This window comes from Rhinolophus hipposideros (genome assembly GCF_964194185.1).
Source record: "Rhinolophus hipposideros genome assembly, chromosome: 8".
NCBI lineage: Eukaryota > Metazoa > Chordata > Mammalia > Chiroptera > Rhinolophidae > Rhinolophus > Rhinolophus hipposideros.
In genome coordinates this window covers 33018931-33040275 of record NC_138054.1, presented here as the reverse complement: position 1 = coordinate 33040275, position 21345 = coordinate 33018931, and the positions used below count along the sequence as shown (strand labels likewise).

At 33.9% G+C, this 21345-nt stretch overlaps 1 protein-coding gene across 2 annotated transcripts in view; it reads right to left on the bottom strand.

Moving 5' to 3' along the window:
- Positions 1–21345, bottom strand: part of TTLL7 (tubulin tyrosine ligase like 7) — a 123324-nt gene that overhangs the window by 2657 nt on the left and 99322 nt on the right. For both annotated transcript variants that reach the window (XM_081056559.1, XM_081056560.1), the window contains 2 exons: positions 17760–17920; positions 11007–11180 (listed from right to left, as the gene is read on the bottom strand). In XM_081056559.1, the coding sequence (XP_080912685.1) occupies positions 11007–11180; positions 17760–17920 (335 nt within the window). The remainder of the gene's footprint in view (positions 1–11006; positions 11181–17759; positions 17921–21345) is intronic.

Here is a 21345-nt window from a genome sequence, read left to right as displayed (position 1 = left end):
TCATCGTTAATCTTTGTAAATAATGTGTGTCAAATACTATTTGACATTAAAAGCTAGTCAAACATTTTTAAAAAACATATGACATGAGAATGTGGCTAGCCACATTACCAGTAAGTGTTTTATTCAAGGCTGTTGGAACCACTAATTATAATTTAATATGTCATTCATGTACTATGATTATGGGTAATCTTAAAGAAAAAGTTAAAGATTAATATTCATAACTAGATTATAAATCTTACATTCTTAGACAACACAGTGCATGTGGTTACAGAATACCAAAAACAATCACAATTACAGGTCATATGCAACCCTTGTATTTCTAAATACACGAATTTTCCAGATTTTAGAACAATAAAGTATATACGCTATAAGTAACATCTCCATCAGGGCCTTGGGACAGCACCCTGCAAACAAAACATTAATATTGCTATAGCAAAATGTATAAACATTCACAATAAATCAGATAAAGACTATAAATAACTTCATATCAATTCAAGTCAGATTTGCCAATACATAGGTTACTTTTTTTTCAGTTTTCAGAGATTTGAGATTAAGAATTGCAAGTAATAATTCAAAAAAATAATAATTGCAAATAAAAATGTGCACCTGTAAACTCTCTTTTCCTCTGGAAAAACTTTGATTAGCATTAGGCCCTCTCAATCTATATGTCTAGAGAGAAATGATCTAGGAAATCCACATGAGCAAATGCAAATAAACATTACTATTAAAAGTCTAAGTCTTGGTAATGAGAAGGACATGCTATAAAGTCAAGACAAAGACATCTATGAGGAATTTCCAAGAGCAGAAGTAGCAATAGAAACAAATTTGTAATTAGTAATTGTCTTGAAAAAAATAAACAATGGTAGAGCATCAAATCATTTATATTATTTTCTTCACTTGACATTAGAATCTTCCAGCAACAGTATACTTCCATGAATATATTAAGAAATTCAGGGCCAAGGGTACTATCAGCTACCTAGTCTATATTAAATAATGTTGATAACTACTGTACCTCTATGTCAATGGAAAATTATATTTATGGTTGATATAAATTTTGTAGAAGATTCATTATGATCAAATTGTATGCAGCATTTGGATTAAAATGGCAGAATTATCCATTAAATTCATAAGCATCATTTTATCATAAGTTATCTAATAATATCCCCTTAATCTATTACCTAATATCACAAACTATAAAAAATTGCTCAAATCATTGTTAATAGAGCCATAAAATAATATACAACAAACCAAATTAAAGCAAAAATGCACAATGGGTAATAAATAATGAAACAACTGATTTCTCACATCACAGATTATACAAATTATTTTCTTAATATTACTCAGGTAATTTATATGGATTAATTATTATGTCAAGATCTAGTGGAGTCATGATGATTAATCTATTATCTTCTGCCATTAAAAAAGCTACCCTTTATATCTAGGGCAAAGGTGCAAAAAAAATAAATAAGGAGTTTGATCACAACCTACTTTTTTATTAGTTAAGAGTTATTTTATCTTCTATTGAAAATGCATTCTGATTACATTGATAATTATCATAGTAAACAGTAATTTCTACCAACTTTCTTTTGAAGAATTTCCAAGCAATAGTCACTATTAACGTTACAATAACATTCACGTATCCTTTTGAGTTACACACATGTCTCCATTTCACAGATGGAAAAATAAAAACACAAAGTCTGAGTTACAGCTAACTTTACTATTTTATTTAACACTATTTAATATTTAAATAGTGTTATCTATGTGCCCAGCTCTACTCTAATTGCTTTACAATATTAACTCAGTTCTCATAACGATTCTACATGGTAGATATTATTGTAGGCTCTATTTTATAGATGAACACACTAAAGCATGTGGGGTGAAATGGCTTTGCCCACAGTCACATAGCTAGGAAGTGGCCGAGCCACAATTCAAATCCATGTGGGCTGGCTCTAGCATCAGTGCTCCTAGCAACTTATAATATATTGTCATTTCTCTGTGTGAATCCCAGTTTTAAAACTAATGGATACAATTATACTCATGTTTTTCAGAAATATGAAATAGAACCTAGAAAGTAGAAAAATATTATATATCCACAAACCTAAACTTTTTTAATAGAATCAGAAATAGCTAAAAACGAAGCTATTTTTAAGACTTGAAAAGAAAAAGAGGGTTCAGTATGAACACAGAAAAGCATATGAAATCACACTGGAAGAAATACTTTGCTTCCCTAAAGCAAGTGCTGTGGGATATTTTAAAGTATTACAGGGAAACTCAGTGGATTATTTGCCTTAATATCTCCATTAGTATCTCTTAGGGAATCCCACACTAGCTAAATATCAAAGATTATTTTTGAAATGTTCTCTGCAACGAAGTTAAATAATAAATTTGATTTTTTTTTAGCAGAAAGAATATCTGTAGGAAGTGGATTTATAGACTATATATAAAGAATTTGTATTAAAGCATCACAAAATATGAAAACTTTACAGCTTTATTTTTATTCCAGTTTACTCTGGATGTACAAAAATAGCTAACTTGTAGCTAATTTATAGCAAGGGGAAATACCTCACACTACCTTATTTGCTTCACACACATACCCTAACTCAACTCTGAGGCCGGTTCTACACATCTTCACATATCCAGCGTACAGACATGAAATATGCATTTGTCTAATTCCTACTTGCTGAAGAATTGGTTGGTCTGTTATGTACCAAATTATTGCTGACCATGGAGGATCTCTAAAACAGGAAGCATTTCAAGACCGTTAGGGAATTAGCCTTGAAAACTTAAGCTAAATCACCTTCTGAGATTTTTCTCGAGTAAGACCAGAATAAGGTCAGCTTCCTCTTTTGGGGAACACAAGGTAAATAAAGTTCATCACAATATCTGTCCTGTGTTTTTTGTTGATTTTTTTAAATGTAGTAAATGTACATAACATTAAACTTCCCAGTTTCACTATTCAAATGTACCATTCAGTGTATTAAGTGCATTTGCAATGGTTGTGAAACCATCACCACTATCTAGTTCCAGAACTTTTCCATCATCCGAAACAGAAACTCTGTACCCATTAAATACTAAATTCCCATTTCCTCCTTCTCCCAGTTCCTAGTAACCTCTATTCTAATTTCTGTCTCTATGAACTTGTCTATTTTACATACCTCAGATAGGTAGAATCATACTATATTTGGCCCTTTGTGTCTGGTTTATTTCACTTAGCATGTTTTCAAGGTTCATCCATGTTTGTAGCACATACAGAATTCCATTGCTTTTTATATAAGCTGAATAATATTCCATTCTACGTACATACCACATTTTATTTATCCATTCACCTATTGATGGATACTTGGGTTGTTTCACCTTTGGGTATTGTGAACAATGTTGCTATTGTCCTTGTTTTCAATTCTTTGGGGTAGATACCTTAGGAATGGAATTGCTGGGGCATATCGTAATTCTATGCTTAACTTTTTGAGGAACTGCCAAACTGCTTTCCATAGCAGCCACACCATTTTACATTCTGAACCAGCAAAGTACAAGGGTTCTAATTCTCAATATCCTCACCAACACTTGCTATTTTGCATTTTTTTTATAATAGCCACCCTAGTGGGTGTGCATTGTCCTGTATTTTTAACCTTGACTTTTTTTTTTTTTTTTTTTTTTTTTAGTGGGGGAATCCTACTTTCAAGGCCCACCTCTGCCATATGCTAGCAATGTGGATTTGGATAAGCCATTTAGCCTCTTTGGCCCTGTTTTCTGATCCACGAAGAGTCCAGTAGTTTCTGCTATGCCTGGTTCAGAGTACAGAGCCAATGAAATAGTGCACATGGTAAAAATGTTATTTATGTGTTATGAACATTGGGCTCACTAGCAAGACCACCCCTGTTCTGAGATAGATGTATCAAGCTATATTAGCCTCAGGCCATAATGGTACCACATATTTTACTCACTTTTTAAAGCTTTTTAATTGTGAAGTATAGCCCAAATTCAAAAAGTGCGTAACACCTATGTGTCCAATTTAATGAATGTCATGAAGTGATTGTTTGTATACCTGCTACCCAGTATAACTGAACTCACTTAGCACCCCAGAGCCCTGTATTACAGCACCCTCCCTCCCCATAAAGTTACCCACTATCTAGACTTCCATGGTAATTCCTCCCTTGTTGACCCAAGTACACATTCCATAAACATCATAATTTAGTTTTGCCTGTTTTTTTCATTTTAGAATAAATGAAATGAAATACGTATTCCTTTGGGTCTGGCTTCTTTTGCTCAACTTTATGTTTGAGGCTCATGCATGTTGTTATGTGTACGTGCAGTTTGGTCATTTTCAGTGCTGTATAATATTTCATCGTGTGGATGTTACAAAAGACGTGTCCATTCTTCCATGAATAGATATTTGGGTTGTTTCCAATTTCAGCTATTATAAGTAAACGCTATTATGATCATTCTAACAATGGTCTTAGTGCACATGTACAGACATTTCTACTGAGAATTACTGGTAACAGAATAGATATAGAAAGGGTAGACTTTGATATGTAATGCCAAACTATTTTTAGAGGTACCCATTTTCACTATCACCAGCCGTGCCAGAGTTCCCATTATTCTCTCTATATTCCCATCAATTCTGAGTACACAGTGTTTTGCACTTTTGCATCTCCTTAATGGTTAGCTTAAATATTTTTCCAATTGGTTATTGGTCCGTTTGTTGTTGTTGTTGTTGTTGTTGTTGTTGTTGTTTTTAACTCTTGTGAATAACTCTTCAATTATATTCCCCATTTTTCCATAGAAGGTTTTGTCTTTTTCTGAGAAATTTGGAGGAGTGCTTGTCTAGTCTGTATAAGAATCTTTTATAGCTTATATGGGTTGCAAATATTTTCTTCCACTCTGAGGCATGTTTTTTCACCTTCTAATGGGGTCTTCTGATGAATGAATGTATGTTCTTAACTTTAATATCGTAAAATTCATCTTTTTATTTATGATCTGCTCCTTGGTCCTATTTTTTGTAATCTTTGCATACCTCAAGGTCATGAAAATATAACCATATATTATCTTCTGAAACCTTTAGTTTTGCCTTTCATGTCCGTATATTCAATTCATTTACATTTTTTTTGTATACAGTGTGGATAAACTCAAGTTTCTTTCCTTCTTTTTTCTTTTTTTTAAATTATTTGGAAATCTAATTGTCCTAGCACCATTTGTTTAACCAAACTTCCTTTTCCCATCTGTCATAAATTATGTGTACCCCTTTTTATCATAAATCAAGTCTCTATATATGCCTGGTTCTATTTATGACCTTTCTGAATGGTTTTGTTAGTCTACCTGTCCTTTTAGTAATATTACACTGTCTTAAATTAATTTAGCTTTATTATAAACTTAGTATACTATAGTTCATAAATCCTACCATCTTATTGTTCTATTTCAAGGTTTCTTAGCTAATCTTGGCCCCTTGCTTTTCTATATAAATGTAACAATAACTTTGGTCAAATACTGCACACCCCCCAAGAAATTTTTGTTTTTATATTAGGATAACATTGCATTTATAGACATACCGATTGAGAGCAATTGATATGTTAATAATATTGATTCCAATGACGAATAAGGTATATCTTTCAATTTTTACATTTTCCTGCATAAAGGTCTTACACAATTTTGGTACATTTATTCCTAAGTGTTAGCTATTCTTTGATGCTATTAAAAATCATATCATATCTAAATTTCATATTTTAGCTATTGTTGATATAGAAAAAATACAATGATTTCCTTAGCCTGACCTTGATTTCATCAAAACTGTTAAATTTTCTTAATAATTTATCTGTAGATTTATTTAGATTTCCATGAATTTAGTCATATCCACTAGTAATGAGTTTTAGTTATTTCTCTCAAATCTAATGGCTTTTATTTCTTTTGCTTGCCTCATTGAACCAGCCAGGACCTCCAGTACAATGCTAAATAGAAATGGTAGTCACAGGCAGTTTCGTCTCAAATGGAAAGGCTTCAACATTTCACCATTAGGTATGTTTGTTGTAGATATTTTGCAGTTATTCTTTAGTAGATTAAGGAATTTCTCTTTTGCTTCTAGCTTGCTAAGCATTTTTTAAAGCATGAATGTGCATTGAATTCTATCAAGTAATTTACCTGTATCTTTTGAAATGATGCTTTATTCTGTTAAAAATGACATTGATCACTTGTTAATGTTATTGCACCTGTAAATTGATGCAATAAACAGAAGTTGGTCATTATACATTATACTATTTAAAGTCACTGGGTTCCTTTTATTAATATTTTATTTAAGATTTTTGCATCTATGTTCAGGAGTGAGATTGAACTGTCATTATCCTTTGCCATAATTTCCTGGTCAGGTTGTAGTATCAAAGGTATGGTAGCCTCATAAAACAAGTTGGAGAAAGGTCCCTCCTCTTCTGTTCTCTGAGTGGGTTTAACGGAATTGGATGATGAAGACATATGAATCTGGAGTGTTCTTTGTGGGAGGACTTTTAATTGTTCATTCAATTTCTTTAATAGTTAAGACTATTAAGGACTTTCTATACTGTCTTATGTCACTTTTGGTAATGTGTGTTTTTCCAGGAATTTGTTAACTTAATCTAAATCACCAAATTTATCATCATGAAATTGTTCACATTTTCTTATAAGATATTTAATGTTTATAAGATCTGTAGCAATGTCTCTAGTTTTGTTCTAGATATTGACTATTTCTGTCTTTTATATTCTTGATCAGTCTCACTAGTTATTTATCAATTTTATTAGTCTTTTCAAAAACACACTTTTGGCCATGTTGATATTTTTTATTCTGTTTGTTTCATTATACAGACAGTCCCTGACTTCTGAGTTGAACTTAACGATTTTTCGACTTTATGATGGTGTGAAAGTGTCATGCACTCAGTAGAAACCATACTTCAAATTTTGACTTTTGGTCTTTTTCCAAGCTAGTGACATGCTGTATGACACTCTCTTGTGATTCTGGGCAGCAGCAGTGAGTTGTAGCTCCCCATCAGCCACATGATCACACGGGTAAACAACCGATACTCTACAATGTACTGTATTGCCAACACTTGTTGGATATTGTTTTGCGTTCTCACATCCCATCATGTCTACAAAATGCCCTTCTGTGTTTCCTGCTTCTGGTGAGAAGAGGTGAAGGCGACTACTCTTGAGATGAAACTCAAAATAATTGCCCAACTGTAGGTTAACGTTTAGTGTTCAGAGCACGTTTAAGGTAGGCTAGGCTAAGCTATCATGTTTCGTAGGTTAGGTGTATTAAGTGTATTTTTGGCTTACAGTATTGTCAGCTTACTATGGGTTTATCAGGACGTAATCCCATAAGTCAAGGTACAACTGTATTATTAATTTTTGCTCTCATTTTTATTTCCTTTTTCTGTATTATTTGGGTTTATTTTAATGTCATTTTGTTACTTATCAAGATGGCAGCTTAGCTCATTTAATTTTTCCCTTTTCTCTTTCCTAATATATTCATTTAAGTCTATAAATATCCCTATAATAATGATTTTGCTATACACTGCAAGTTTTTATTTGTAATATTTTTATGACCATTCAGTTCAGAATATTTGAGTCAAAGTTCTTCTTTGAGTCATGGGTTACTTAAAAGTGTATTTTCTCTTTCCAAAGTATGAATTTTCTGGTTATATTTTGTTACTGTTTTCTAGCTTAGTGACGTGGTCAGAAAAAAAATACCCGGACTGAGTTAAATTTTCTCAAATTTGTTGAACTATGTTTTAATATTCCACTATATGGTTAATTTTTGTAAAAGTTCCCGGTGTGCTTGGTGTATTGTATTCTGAGGTTATTGGATTTACATACAACAGTTAAGTCTGTTAATCATATTATTAAAATGTTCTATGTTTGAGGGGAAAAACTTAATATATTAAAATATCCCTCTGTGATTGTAGACATGTCTGTTTTTCCCTGTAATTCTGTCAAATTTTACTTTGCAAAACATTGGGAACATTTTTACTCCTAGGAATCTAGGGTATTTAGCATGGCCCCCACATTTGCAGACCTTGGATGCCTACTTTTTCCCTTAGGCCTGTGAGTCTGTCAAAAAGCACTACTCAGTACTAACAAGTACTCATTAACAAGTACCTGGTTAACATTCTCTGATGTCTTCAAGCATCAGAATGTTTTGGTGTTTTGTTCAGCTTTTCTAGTTGTCACCAGAGGGATGATTTGTCCAAATACCTGTGTTCTGTTACCAAAGGCAAAGTTCTAACTCAGTTGTTTCTAAAAATATTTTTAGCCATGGAACCCCCACCCCCACTCCATGATATGAGATTGTATGGAAGCTCAGTACATGAAAGATAAAAACACAGAGATGCTGAGTCTAGAAAGTGTTTGGAGATCCCAAAGCTTCCCAAGTCTAGTAACAGTGAAATATTGAGCTGCTCTCAACAATTCTAGTATCATATATATATATATATATATATATATATATATATATATATATATATATATATAATTTGACCATTTGGCTTTATATATCAGTTCTAGTTGCTTAGTTACAAGTCCACCTCTGAGAAATAGCTTTTCACTTGATGTGCCTATAAATTATTGTTTTTCTGAGATTGCAAGGTTAAAGGCCACTTCCTTCCATGTAATAGGTGCCATATACTCTTTAAAGCCTCTTAAGAAATATCCTGTAGATCTTTAATCAAGACAAACATGGTCATAAACCTGACTGATGTTATTAGCTCTATTTTCTTCTCTCTTAATTTTACAGATACATTAGCCAAATATATATCTCCTCATAAAGTATGTAGGTATACTGCATAAATTATTTATATTAGGACTATTTATAGGTATTTATACATAATTTATATTTTATTAAGTATATTTCATAAATGAAATTTATCAATATATTAATAAATACCAAATTAAGTGACTTCTACATATAAAGTAGAATGCTATAGATTCCTAATTTACAAGGGAAAGAAGATAAAGACACTCTTCCCATATATTTAAATAAATGTGACATTGACTTGGGTTTTAATAGCTAGATATTAGGAGAACATGTTTATTGCTCTCTCTTCCTTGTGTTCCTATGTAGAAGAACTTCCACCAGTGGAAACTTTCTGGCATCTCACCAGAAGTGAGTTATGTGCTTTGCCGGTTTAAAAGAAAGAACCTGGCATGCTTAGCACAGCCCCTTTCTCTTTTTGGATCAGCCTACCTGCAGACAGGATGCATTCTTACTTGCTCTCCTACCAATACTAACAGAATTAGACTTTATGAGGTAGTGTTAGTGGAAGGTTTTGGTTGATCCAGCTTTTCCTTTAACTGAATGGGTACATTTAATTCTCACATCTTCACCACGTCCCTCAATGTAGCTTTTCTTAGTAATGAAGCATCATCTGATGCCTATATTTCTCTATCAAATGGTTTTGAACTTGGGCAGGAATAAAGGGTGTGTTAACTGACAACCTCTCAACCCCCCACCTAAATGCTTATAAATCACCATACTAGGGTTATACCGAGTACTTAAGCATAAGTCCAAAACTCAAGATTATAGGATCAGGAATCTCTCTTCTGACCACCAGATACGAATAAAATAAAATGGCCTGAAGTAACTGTAAGGTATAACTTCTTCTTCCAGTGCAACCAGGAAGACTCAGCCTATTTTGCCCACTCACAAAATTAATAAGATTTCCCTCCACGAGAAATGGTTATAAAATCTGGAATTGCAAGAACGACATTGAAGAGTTTAAAACCATCCTTCCTAGACTGGAATTTAAGGTTTTCCTGATCATGCCCAGAGTATCACTCCTTAAAAAAAAGCCCCTTCATTTATGTGTTATAATGTCTGAAAGATACCCATTCTTTTAAATCATATGGAAATATTAATGAAAGTAATGTTTCAATAATTTCCTTCAAACCATTAAAACTGTAGAATATAGCTTTCATATTTACATATTTTACATAGTTACATAGTTACATATTTTAAAAAGAAACAGCTAACTTTACCTCTACCATTGTTGTGATCAATCAGCTTCTATTTGCAGAGGGAGAGTTAAAATAGCTTAAAGGTATTGCAAGAGGATAAAAACAGAATCCGGGGACAAGCAGAAATTAAAAATACATCTCTCAATGTTTTTTGTGAAAAATAATTGGAAGCCATTCTGCTGTTGCACGCAGGTCAATTTTGCAGAAAGTTGGCTTTTTCAAACTTCCTGTGATCTTTTTAATAAACAGATCAATTCCAAGGTATTTCAAAAGAAAACCCAAGCTATGGTGGTTTCATTCTCTCCAATGTCTACACCTATTTAACTGTTAGTTGAATCTTATCATCTTTTCACAATCACTTAGTTTTTTCAAAGTCATTGTTTACTCTCTTCTATCCTGAGTAGTATTACAACTTACATTTACTGAAAATAAAGTCACATATTCATCTTTATTTCTAATGGAAACTATGATTGTCTTGAGAAGTGCTAAAATGTACTTCTTATTTACTCTGTATATTTTTGCAACTTAAAAACTATATTATTTTTTTATGCTTTTGGAAAACTACCTAGTTTCACTGGACAATATTTATAAAAATTCAATTTTTAAATAGGACTTAACAAAATTTACCTCCCACTGATATGTTTGGTGATGAAGGGAGTAGCAGAAGCATACGGAACAATAAAAAATAAACTAAAGGCATTTTCTCAACTGTTAGGCTGAAGGATGTTTAAATATCTCTACTGGGGGGAAAATTATTAGCATTTTTTATTGCTCTTACTTGACTTTAGAAAGCAAAAGTATGTAAACCAAATCATCTCATTTTCATGTAGGTTAGTTATTTCTGTCACCTTTAGGTTTGTTTGGTCCTTTAAAGATAAAGATCGCAAATGAAAAGTATTTTGTAGATAACAGTACGTATGAATTTTCAGCCTTTAGCTTTTTCTCTAGCCATATAAGCAAAAAGAGACTTCCGATTTCAAACAGCATTGTGGCATTACGTCATATAAAACTCACACATTCTAGGAAATGTAAATAAGTACCTGGAATTACCCCAATCAGTACCAATGCCTGAGAGTGATCCTCTTGTGTCAGTTGCGTATTTGTAAACCACTAGCAGGCACTGTTTACAAAGCTCCACCAGGCGCTGACAACATTGGAGCTGCAAAGGAGTCACCACCTCCGGGCTTTTATTGAAAATACTCTCCCAAGAGGATCTGTTGGCATGGAAACAGACACGACCTCATGAGGCTGTTCAAAATGGCAACCAGCTATATCACTTACCAACCAATGAAGCAATAAGAAAAAATAGAAATGAGCTCACACATTTGAAGTGCCTAGAGATAGTTGAAAGATATAAAATAAATACATATTTTGAAATTAATCTTTGTATTAAACAACACAATATAGAATTCATAGGCTATTTGTCTTTAAAGACTTTACTGCTGCCCACTATGGGTAGCTGATAGGAAGGTTTCCCAACACCTCCTAAAAACTTGAGTTACTCTATATTAAAGTATTTGTAATATACTGAGCTAATTTCTCAAAGGTTAGCTATTCTAGGAATCTAGGTTTCTAGGAAGCTATATTTACTTTTACATTAATAATAACCCCATAAACGTATTAAAAAGTTGTTGCAAATTAATTTGTCACCTCTTTGCACTAGGAGAATTTAGGTTAATTCCTCGATTATAACCACCCCTTTCAAAACACTTTCAGGTGTAATTATGTCTATGATATGCCTAGAGCACAGGTTCTGTACCCTAGAAGTAATGTTATCTGAACACGTACTACCCTACTGCAATCCCGAGATTGTGTCCTCCCTCCTTTCATTCTCTCAGCTTATACTAAACCACACAGTAGTGCACATGCTGTTGGTAAATTTCAATTGTGTATGTTTTACAATTCCTAAGTTTATTGTCATGGCCCAAATCAGGAAATACCTCATCACCCCACCACCACCACCAAAAGAGAAAGAAGAGAGGGAAAGAGAGGGAGAGAGAGCAAGAGAGACTTATTTCCTTAGTGTAAATGAAACTTTTTTCAATTCTCAAGGGGAAAGTTTGGTTTGAGACTTGGTAATGATTCAAGTCTCATTTTACATAAACCAATTCACTTAACCCTCAGAGAGAGAAAAGAGTAGATTTTCAAAAAGAAAAAAATATTAAAGAAAATATTTTTCTGAAGAAATGTACTTCCCAATGGGAAATTCAAAGACTCTATTTTCAATCTTCTGTAGATATTTGATCTCTTTGGAATTTTAAAAAATGCCTTAGAAACTCAAAAAGGTATTTTTTCATAGAAAGGCTACTGTTTATTTTTTCAGGAGAAATGTGGTCCCCAAAAGATAGCATGTCATCAGTGAATGATGGGTTTTCTTAAAAGGAATAAGATTCAAATGAGTAGATTAAAAGGAATAAATTTTCTTCCATGTTCTGATATGTTCAGAACTAAATAGTAGTATGCCAGTAATATGCTTGTTAAATTAACTCTAAAATTAAATTTTAACTTATTACTAAATATAAGAAAAACTAGATATAATATATAATTTATATATATTTATATCTCTATATATCTATATATAGGTGTACATATATACATATATACATATCACTATATAGATGTCTATATATCCAATTTACCTAATTTGATCAAAAATATTGGAGAACATCAGTTAATTATGGAATATATTTATAATTAATATGTCTTAATCTAGAAGGCCCTACATGTCTGGGCCCAAAGAAATAAAAATTTCATATAAATACAAATACACACAGAAAAACATCCTGTGTTCTGTCTGCCTAGCACTTTTCTCTCCATTGGGATTCTGGGTATTTCTACAAAAGTCTAGCTCAATCAACACTCTCCCCTTTCAATTTGTATATATTTATAATTTTGATCCTTTGGAGCCATTTGATTAGATGCAGTATCAGGTCATTCACATCATGATAATGTTTCTTTCTCTGACTTGGAATATAGAAGTAAGAAAAAAACAAATAAAATGGAAGATAAAAGAGCTTCTTCTATAACACTCTAATTTGATGGAACATTCTGAGTAATATGTGAGTTATAACATGAGCAGCTTTGGCTTCCCATTCTTCCTTAAATATTTAACATAAACATATGAATCAAGGTCCTTTACCTATTTTTGGTGGGCATGTTCACCACCACTAGCCAAAGACCGCATTGTATTCTATTATCTACATTTGTCAACACACCAGAAGCCCTCATAAAGAAAAGAGAAAATAAATAGAACTTGCTTCATTTATTGCTAATGGCAACCCCCGTGCACAGAGGAAACCTACCTTTCAAACTGAGTCCCCCACCTTTTACCCACTGCCTGGCATAGCTGAGTAAATGTGAAATGCTTCTGGAACACTATAGTATCACAATTTTCAATACCAACACACACTTTTTAAGAAGGTGAAAGGATGTAGACATAATTAAAAATACCAGTGCCTTTATCAAAGAACCCAGGGTCGTACCTGTCTGTTTTCTGAATCTAAATTCCAAGGACATGAAAGAGCCAAAATCCATGAGTTCAAAAAGGAAAATTAAATGGTTAAAAAGTTCTTTCTGGCACTCCCTAATCCTCAAAGAAATATAAAAGGAAATGACTTTAAATTACATTTCTTTTTTTTTTTTTTTGTAACATAACAATAAGATACAGAATACTGAATACCTCTGGCAACAAAGGAAAGTTATTAATGAAATCTCAAGACTTGAAAAGCTTCACATAATCCAGTAAATCCAATAATTTTCACCTTCTTTCTCATCAAAATGCTTAATAAAGCAGTTATCTAAAAAGTGAAACTGATTCATTTCTTCTTCTCTGGTAAAGTCCAAATGGATAACTGAGTGGCCCAAAGTTAAGTGCAAGAAAGGAAAAGGGAAGGTTAAAAAAAAAAATCTGGACTATATCAACTGGATAATGAGCAACAGAAAGATTAATGAGCTGAAAAGTACTAACAACAACACATCGAAATGAAAATGACATGCGAACAATAAGATTCACATCATTTTAAATAGTCCACACGTTGTGCGTACATTTTCAAGTAGGCATTCTAACTCAACCTAGAAACAGACTGCCTTAGAATATTCTTTACAATTTCTTCTTGTCCCTAGATTTTCTTCTTTGGGGTTTACGTATTAGGGTTTTGAGTGGAGAGAGCTGTTTCCAAACAAAGCATTCCTTCTCCCACACTAGCCGCTGCCTCCTCCTCTTTTTCAGTAAATTCCTATTCTTCCTCTTCCTGCAAATCTCAGCTGAAATGTTACTTCCCTTGGCCACATTTCCTGAGCTCTCAGGCCTGGTTTGAGTCCCACAGCACCTAGACTTCCCCTTTCCCAGTAAAACATGTGGATTATTCCAAGAGCTATTCCCCTGGATAGAATACCAGAATATGGGGCATCATAACACCAGGAGGCTGCATGTGATTAAAACAACAAATAAAAGAGTGTCTGAGCATGGACTTCAGCAGCCTGGAAGAACGTGAGGGAGATAAGGAGGTTTTATATGTGATGCAGCAGTAAAACCACTAGGCCAATTCTAGAGAAACCTGCCACAAATACCTACACTATTTTTTGATATTTCTGCATGCGGACAGGCAACGGTTTATTTACTTAGTTAGTGGTACTGACAGGTAAACAAACGCAGGAATGAAGGTGACCCAGAGTTATTCGGATTATATTTTTCCAAGATTTCATACCTAACTGTGAAAGATAGCTGTACCTTTCATTAAAATCTTTCCTTGTAACAGAGCTAAGAGTAGATTTTTACCTTGACTACTAGGCTGTTGAGCCAAAGTTAAAGGAGTGTACATTGACTAGACAGGATCCAAAGATAAGTAGAACTATTCTGGGTTCAAAGTGAGAATAACACACACACACAATACCATGTAACCTCATTAAGTCGTGGAAGCCTAAAGGAACTTATTTGCAAAGCTACAAAATAAGATCTCGTATTAAACTCACCTCTACAAACCATCAAGTTTTCAAAGAAATGGATAGCAAGTGGAAATCAAATTGGACTTAAAGCTACTCCCGCTCCACAAGCCCAGGTCCAGTTGGCTGGGGACGTGGCTCATGCTATGGACTTGCAATAAAGCAAGCTTGGCAACCACTGCAATGCTGCTTTAAGGGGACTCAATACAACCTACTCGGGCCAAGCATTGTTCTAAACACTTCACGTGTATTAAGTGGTTCAATCCTCATAATATCACTTTGAAGCAGATTCTCTGATTATCTCCATTTATAGACAAGGAAACGGAGGCACAGATAAGTGGAGTTAAGAGGTTGGGCTCTTGATTCAGGGTTTAAATCCAGGCTCACCTAGTTACTACGAGGACTTGGGCACGTTATATACTGTCTTTAGGCTTCAATTTCCTTATCTACACAATGAGAATAATAATAGTAGATTCCCCAAAATATTATGGTGGTGATTATAAGAATATTTTATATGTATGTGATAACTATGTACAGTGTCATGTACATAAGTCTAAGTCTATGTACAGTGGGTCATAAGTCAGTGTCATGTACATAAGTCATAAGTCTATGTACAGTGGGTACTAGACTTATCGGAGGGATCACCTCACAAATTATATAAATGTCTACTATGCTGTACATCTGGAACTAAGGGTCCATGGAACTAATATAATATTGAATGTCAACTATAATTGAAAAAATGTAAAACTTAATATTTAATATGTAAAACAGTGCCAGGCACTTAGTAAGCCTTGAATAAATGTTACTCTCATCATCATTACTAGAAGTGATAGATACTATAAGAGACAGTTGAGGGGAGGGAGCATTGTGCCAGGAACAAGAGAAAAGGATTCTGAAGATTTTATAACTAGTTGGCGTTATATAACCAAAATAGCTCAAGAAAGAGGATCCTTAGAGGCAAAGAATCACCACTTAATGAGCATCTTTAAGGTCTGCCATTAGAGATTATGTGATGGACTCAAAGCCATCAGCACCAATTTCAGTAGCAGACTATCTCACTGCCTTCAATGGTGGAGAGTAGCTGGGATTCATATGTGGCATTCCAACCAATGGATCAACAAACAGAAGAAGAAAATTCTAATTGTACGTTCACATTGAGAGAACTTCTACATCAACTAAGGGTCCATGGAGTACAGTTCAAATGCTTCACTTAAGTCTCTGTAGAAATAAATTAAAGCCAAGATTATTCTTAGATTTCATCACAACTCAGAGTACCATATGAATTCTCCCTGTTGGTGAATGGCAGCTGAGGAAAATTATGGTGGTGAGAATAAGTCTGCAATTGGTATAAATGATTCATTTCTAGATGACTAGAATATTTAAATGGAGGACATTCAGAGATCATTTCGGGCTACAATAGTCTGCTAAGGTTTTACAAAAAAATGTACATAGTTTGGGTCTTTATATAGGGTTTAAATAGTGCAGGGGGGATTGGAGGAATGGAATTTAGAAGCAGCCCAATCAGATATTCAGTGACGTCAACAGCTCAGAGAAAGAAAAGTGCACATTTTAAGATATTTGAAAAATGATGAGTTTGTTTTTTCTGGAACACAGTTCAAGTAGGAGAGTAATGAGAGAAAAGACTGTAGAAAAAACAAAGAACCAGCACATTAGAGAGTCTTGTACCTCTAAATAAGAAGTCGATACTTTAATGATAAATAAGGGAAATCACTAGAGATTTTAGGAAACGATGCTGACAATAGGATGGTTAAGGGCAACAAAAACTGGAGGCAAAAATATCTAGAAATCTATTAATTTCACTTAGCGCTTCAACCAAAAAGACTCCATCTTTCTGAAATCCTGTAATACTTTATATCTGTCTCTTTTATAATCATTGCTTTTATATATCTCTTATTTTGCCTACCAGAGACAGCAGAGATTATTGGTTAAGAGAATGAAGTCTGGGGCCAGGCTCCCTGAGCTCAAATCCCAGTTGTACTAGGACCTTAGCACCTATCAGTGCCTCAGTTTCCTTGTCTATAAAATGGAGATAATCAGGGAATCTGCTTCAAAGTGATGTTATGAGGATTAAACCACTTAATACATGTAAAGTGTTTAGAACAATGCCTGGCCCAAGTAAGTTGTACAGTGTTAGCTATTACCATTTTTTAAGTTTCTTGAGGGCAGGATCTATGTCAGATTCAACTTTGTATCTCCAAAAGCAGTAACACAGCAGTACGTACTGATAATTGTTAAGAAAAATGAAAAACAATCTAGAGTAGACACAGTGGGAATGTGACAGAAAAACTAACAGGATTTAGCAATAACCTAATAAAGATAGGGAACGCAAAGTAAGATGTAAATGTCCCTGAGATATTAAACTTGTATGATTGGGAAAATAACAATGGGATTAAGGGAAGTCCAAAAGAGAAGCCATTTCTGAATAAAAGGAAGGTGTGGAATGTTTGACTTTAGATATCTTGAGGCTAAAATGATAATGAGTCACAATAACTTTGGCAGGACTCAAATGCTGAAGAGGAGCAGGAATATAGCCATAATTTTGGAATTCGGCTACCTAAAGGCAACAGAAGAAGAACCTTGGATATTGACACTTTTCATTAAGATTACCTTCTCTCCACTGAATTCAAATTAGTTGGGTGGTGTTGTGTTCATAATCACCATCTGATTCTAAATTACCTTAACTGCTATAAATTATAGTTAAAAATTACACATAGTAAAAAGTCCATATTTTAAGAGATTATTAAAGAAATTCACCCATTTTATTGAGCTACCTCTGTAACTAATAGGAAAATATTTAAAATGACAATAATAAAAGATAACTTAGAACTTACCCTGAATCACAGAAACAGTTCCATAGTCCTTGGCCATGACTCCAGAGTAGGCGATTAAAAACCCGGTTAAAAATCCTATATAAATTTAGTTCATCGACATCAGGTACCTTCCAGATGCGTGGAAGAATTGTACGAATACTTGTTTTTACTATGTCCAAAACCTAGTGGGAAAACCAAAGTATTTCAAAATCTAGGTGTATGTGTGTGTCTAAAATACAAAGATGAAAATAATTTTAAAAATGAATACACACGCATACACACACTTACTGATTCACTCACTAACAGAATAAAAGTACAGAATGAAAAGTTCAGAAATAAATCCATGCATTCATTAAACTTTGCTATATGACAAAAGTGGCAGGTCAGAGCGTAGTAAGAAGAGATTAAATTTAAAATTAAAATTAAATTTAAATTAAATTAACAAAGGGGATTTTAAAAATAGTAGTCTTTATGAAAAAAGAAGTAGAATCTTCACTTCACTCTAATAAAAATTAACTCTAGAGTGATTAAGATCTTAAGTTTAAAAAATAAACCATTAAATATCTTGGTGGAAAGTATTGATGGGTATCTTTTAAACCTTGGATTAAAAAAAAAATTACTTAAGCCATCAAAAAAGTATGGAACCATAAAAGATTGATAGATTTTGATTATATTAAAATTAAGAACTTCTGGCCATCAAGAGATACCTTAAAGAAAATAAAAGATCAAATTACAAACTGAGAAAATATATTTTCAAAACATATACATCCAACAAAAGATTAGTATCAGGAATATATAGTGAATGTCTAATAAATTGTTACTATAAACACCAATAACTTAATAGAAAAAAATGAACAAAAATACATGAACAGGAATTTCACAAAAAAGGAAATAAATATTCCCAATAAACATAAAGAATAAAAGTTAAGACTAATAAAATATCATTCTATGTCCATTTAATTGACAAAAATTTAAAGTCTGATAGTACTAAGTGCTAGAGAAATAGGGATCTACAGTGTCTCTTAGGCATTGTTGGTGGGAGTACAGATTATTGCAGTCACTCTGGAAAATAGCTTGACATTATCTCCTAAAGTTGAAAATTCACATACCCTGTGACCTAGAAACTCTCTCATAGGTTAAAAACAACAGGCATGTATAACAATGTTCAAATAGCTGTTTATAATTCTAAATAGCTGGAAACAACCCTATGCTTTATCAAGGACACAGTGAATAAATAAAGAGTGGTATACTCATTCCCTTGGAATATTATAAAGTACTCAAAATAAATGAAATACAAACACAACAACACAGCACATCTTAGTAATATAATGGTAAGTTAAAAAAACACATACCAGGTATTACATACAGTATGACACTTTTAATAACACAAATAAAAAGAAAACACTAAATTTTAAAAATATTTATGGGGAATACACATAGATATAATAATACATAAAGAAAAAAAGGAAGGGACTGGTGAATCATGAATTCAGGAAAATGGCTACCTGAGACATGGGAGCCAAGGAGATAAAGGGGAGTCCATTGGTTAGATAACAGGTTATTGCCAAGAACCTATTTTTTGTTTTGGGTACTGGGTTTACAAATGGTATAATGACACTAGAGACACTAAATAAAAGCAGGCCAGATACAGACAATCTAATGAGACAGCATCATGAAATGAGGACTACTAATTCTAGACGGAATTCTAGAGGTTCCATGACTAAAAGCAGCAACTTCAGAAAGAGGCCAGGGAGTTAGGGGTGGGGAATGCTTCTGCTCCACTCCTAATGTTTCCTCCCACATGAGAATGGATAAATCTTCAGGCCTCTTAGGCCCCAGAAAGCATCTCTGCCTGAGGAGTGATTTCCCAGATTGGTGAGACTAGCATGGTCTGGGCACCCCAGGAGCTTGCTCCTTCCTTTCCAGAGGATCCCACTGGGAACATATATTCTTCTTTGCTTCTCTTTGCCTTCATTTTTAAAGGAATCCCACCTCTCTGCCCTCTCCACCCCCTAACCTTCCCCCTCCCAACCCCCACCCAAGGAAGGAAGCTCTGGTCCTGGGGAGAGGAGTGGGTTTGGGAGACCTGTAATTTGGAGGGCATGAGGACATGCAAACGAAGGGGGCAAAAACTCAAATCCCTCATCTCTCCTCTGGGCCTTCACCTAGCTTTCCTCTGCTTGGAACAGTCTTCCCCTATCTCTTCACCTGGTGAATTTCTGTATCTTACCCCAACATTACTTCTTCAGGAAGATTTTTATCTGCCACAAAACTATTGTATGGTTGACCCTTTAATGTCCAGTACTTCCCTAATAGTAATATCTCACTTTAATTTCCTTTTTAATTAATGAAGACTGTCATTAATTAATTATGACATTTTGGATGTCATTTTATGGATGAGAAAACTCAGGCATACAGTAGATAAGTAACTTAGCCAAGATTACACGCTGATGTATAGACAGCTCTTAACCATTACTCAACACCTCATAAGTAATTTGATCTGCCTATGTGCCAGCAGCAAAATTCCAGAAGAGAATCAAACTGTCTATTCTTAGATTCAAATTCACCTCTAGTCAAGTAATACCTGGGAAGGTTGATGGGGTCACTGGGCATAAACAAGGCTGCTCAGGCACCCCTTCCATCAGGGCCAGGGAGTAGGGAGGGACTAGTTTGTTTAAAAGCTTATACAGATGGGCAGACAATGACTGCACCTTTAAGAAAACACCTACTGAAAAATGTTAGGAAAGTAGAGCGGGCAGTCAAAAAACAGACTGGGATGAATAAATTAGTGCCAGTTTTATTTGTATTGCTATTTTGGGTTTCTGGGTGCTTTAGGGTTGGAACAAAATGGATGGAAGAGAAGTAATTTGTGAAACACTAAAACAAACGGTCAGCAGGGTGTCTTTTTGTGTTTACCTGTGGATTCAAGTGAGACAAACCTACGGGATATAGGTATACACTTCCTGACATTGTGACTTTTAAAAGCATCCAATGGGATTTATAGATGATGTAATACAGAATTGTATACCTGAAATCTATGTAATTTTACTAACAAATGTCAGCCCAACAAATTAAAAAATAAAAAAAAGCATCCCAATTCCACATTAAGCTCTCCAAGGGAAAATAATAAATGGGACATTCAGTCAACGAAAACATTAATAAAATAAAAAGATTTGTCTTGGCAATATGAAATATAGCACACAGACAAATTTGTATTTTATAAGAACACACAGAAGCTGAATGACAAACTGCTCCATATGGCTGAACAGTTGGTCTTAAGTTAAAATAATGGCACGAGGTGAGGGAGGTTTAGAAATAACATTAAAATTACTACATGCTGTACTAATGATGCATGCAGCAGCCATGGCTACAAGGTAAAGGCATCTTTGCTGACGCAAAACGATCAGTTTTGTACAGCATAAGACCAGGTCTTATATTAATTTTTGCTCCAAAAGACACATTAGAGCTAATGGTCCGGCTAGGTCTTATTTTCGGAGAAACACGGTATGTCAGTCCAAATGAAAAAGAGGTGGAAAATAATAATGTCAAAAAACATGCAGAAGCAGCCACAGTGGGTAGTAAAAAGAAATGGCTGTTTAGAGAAAAA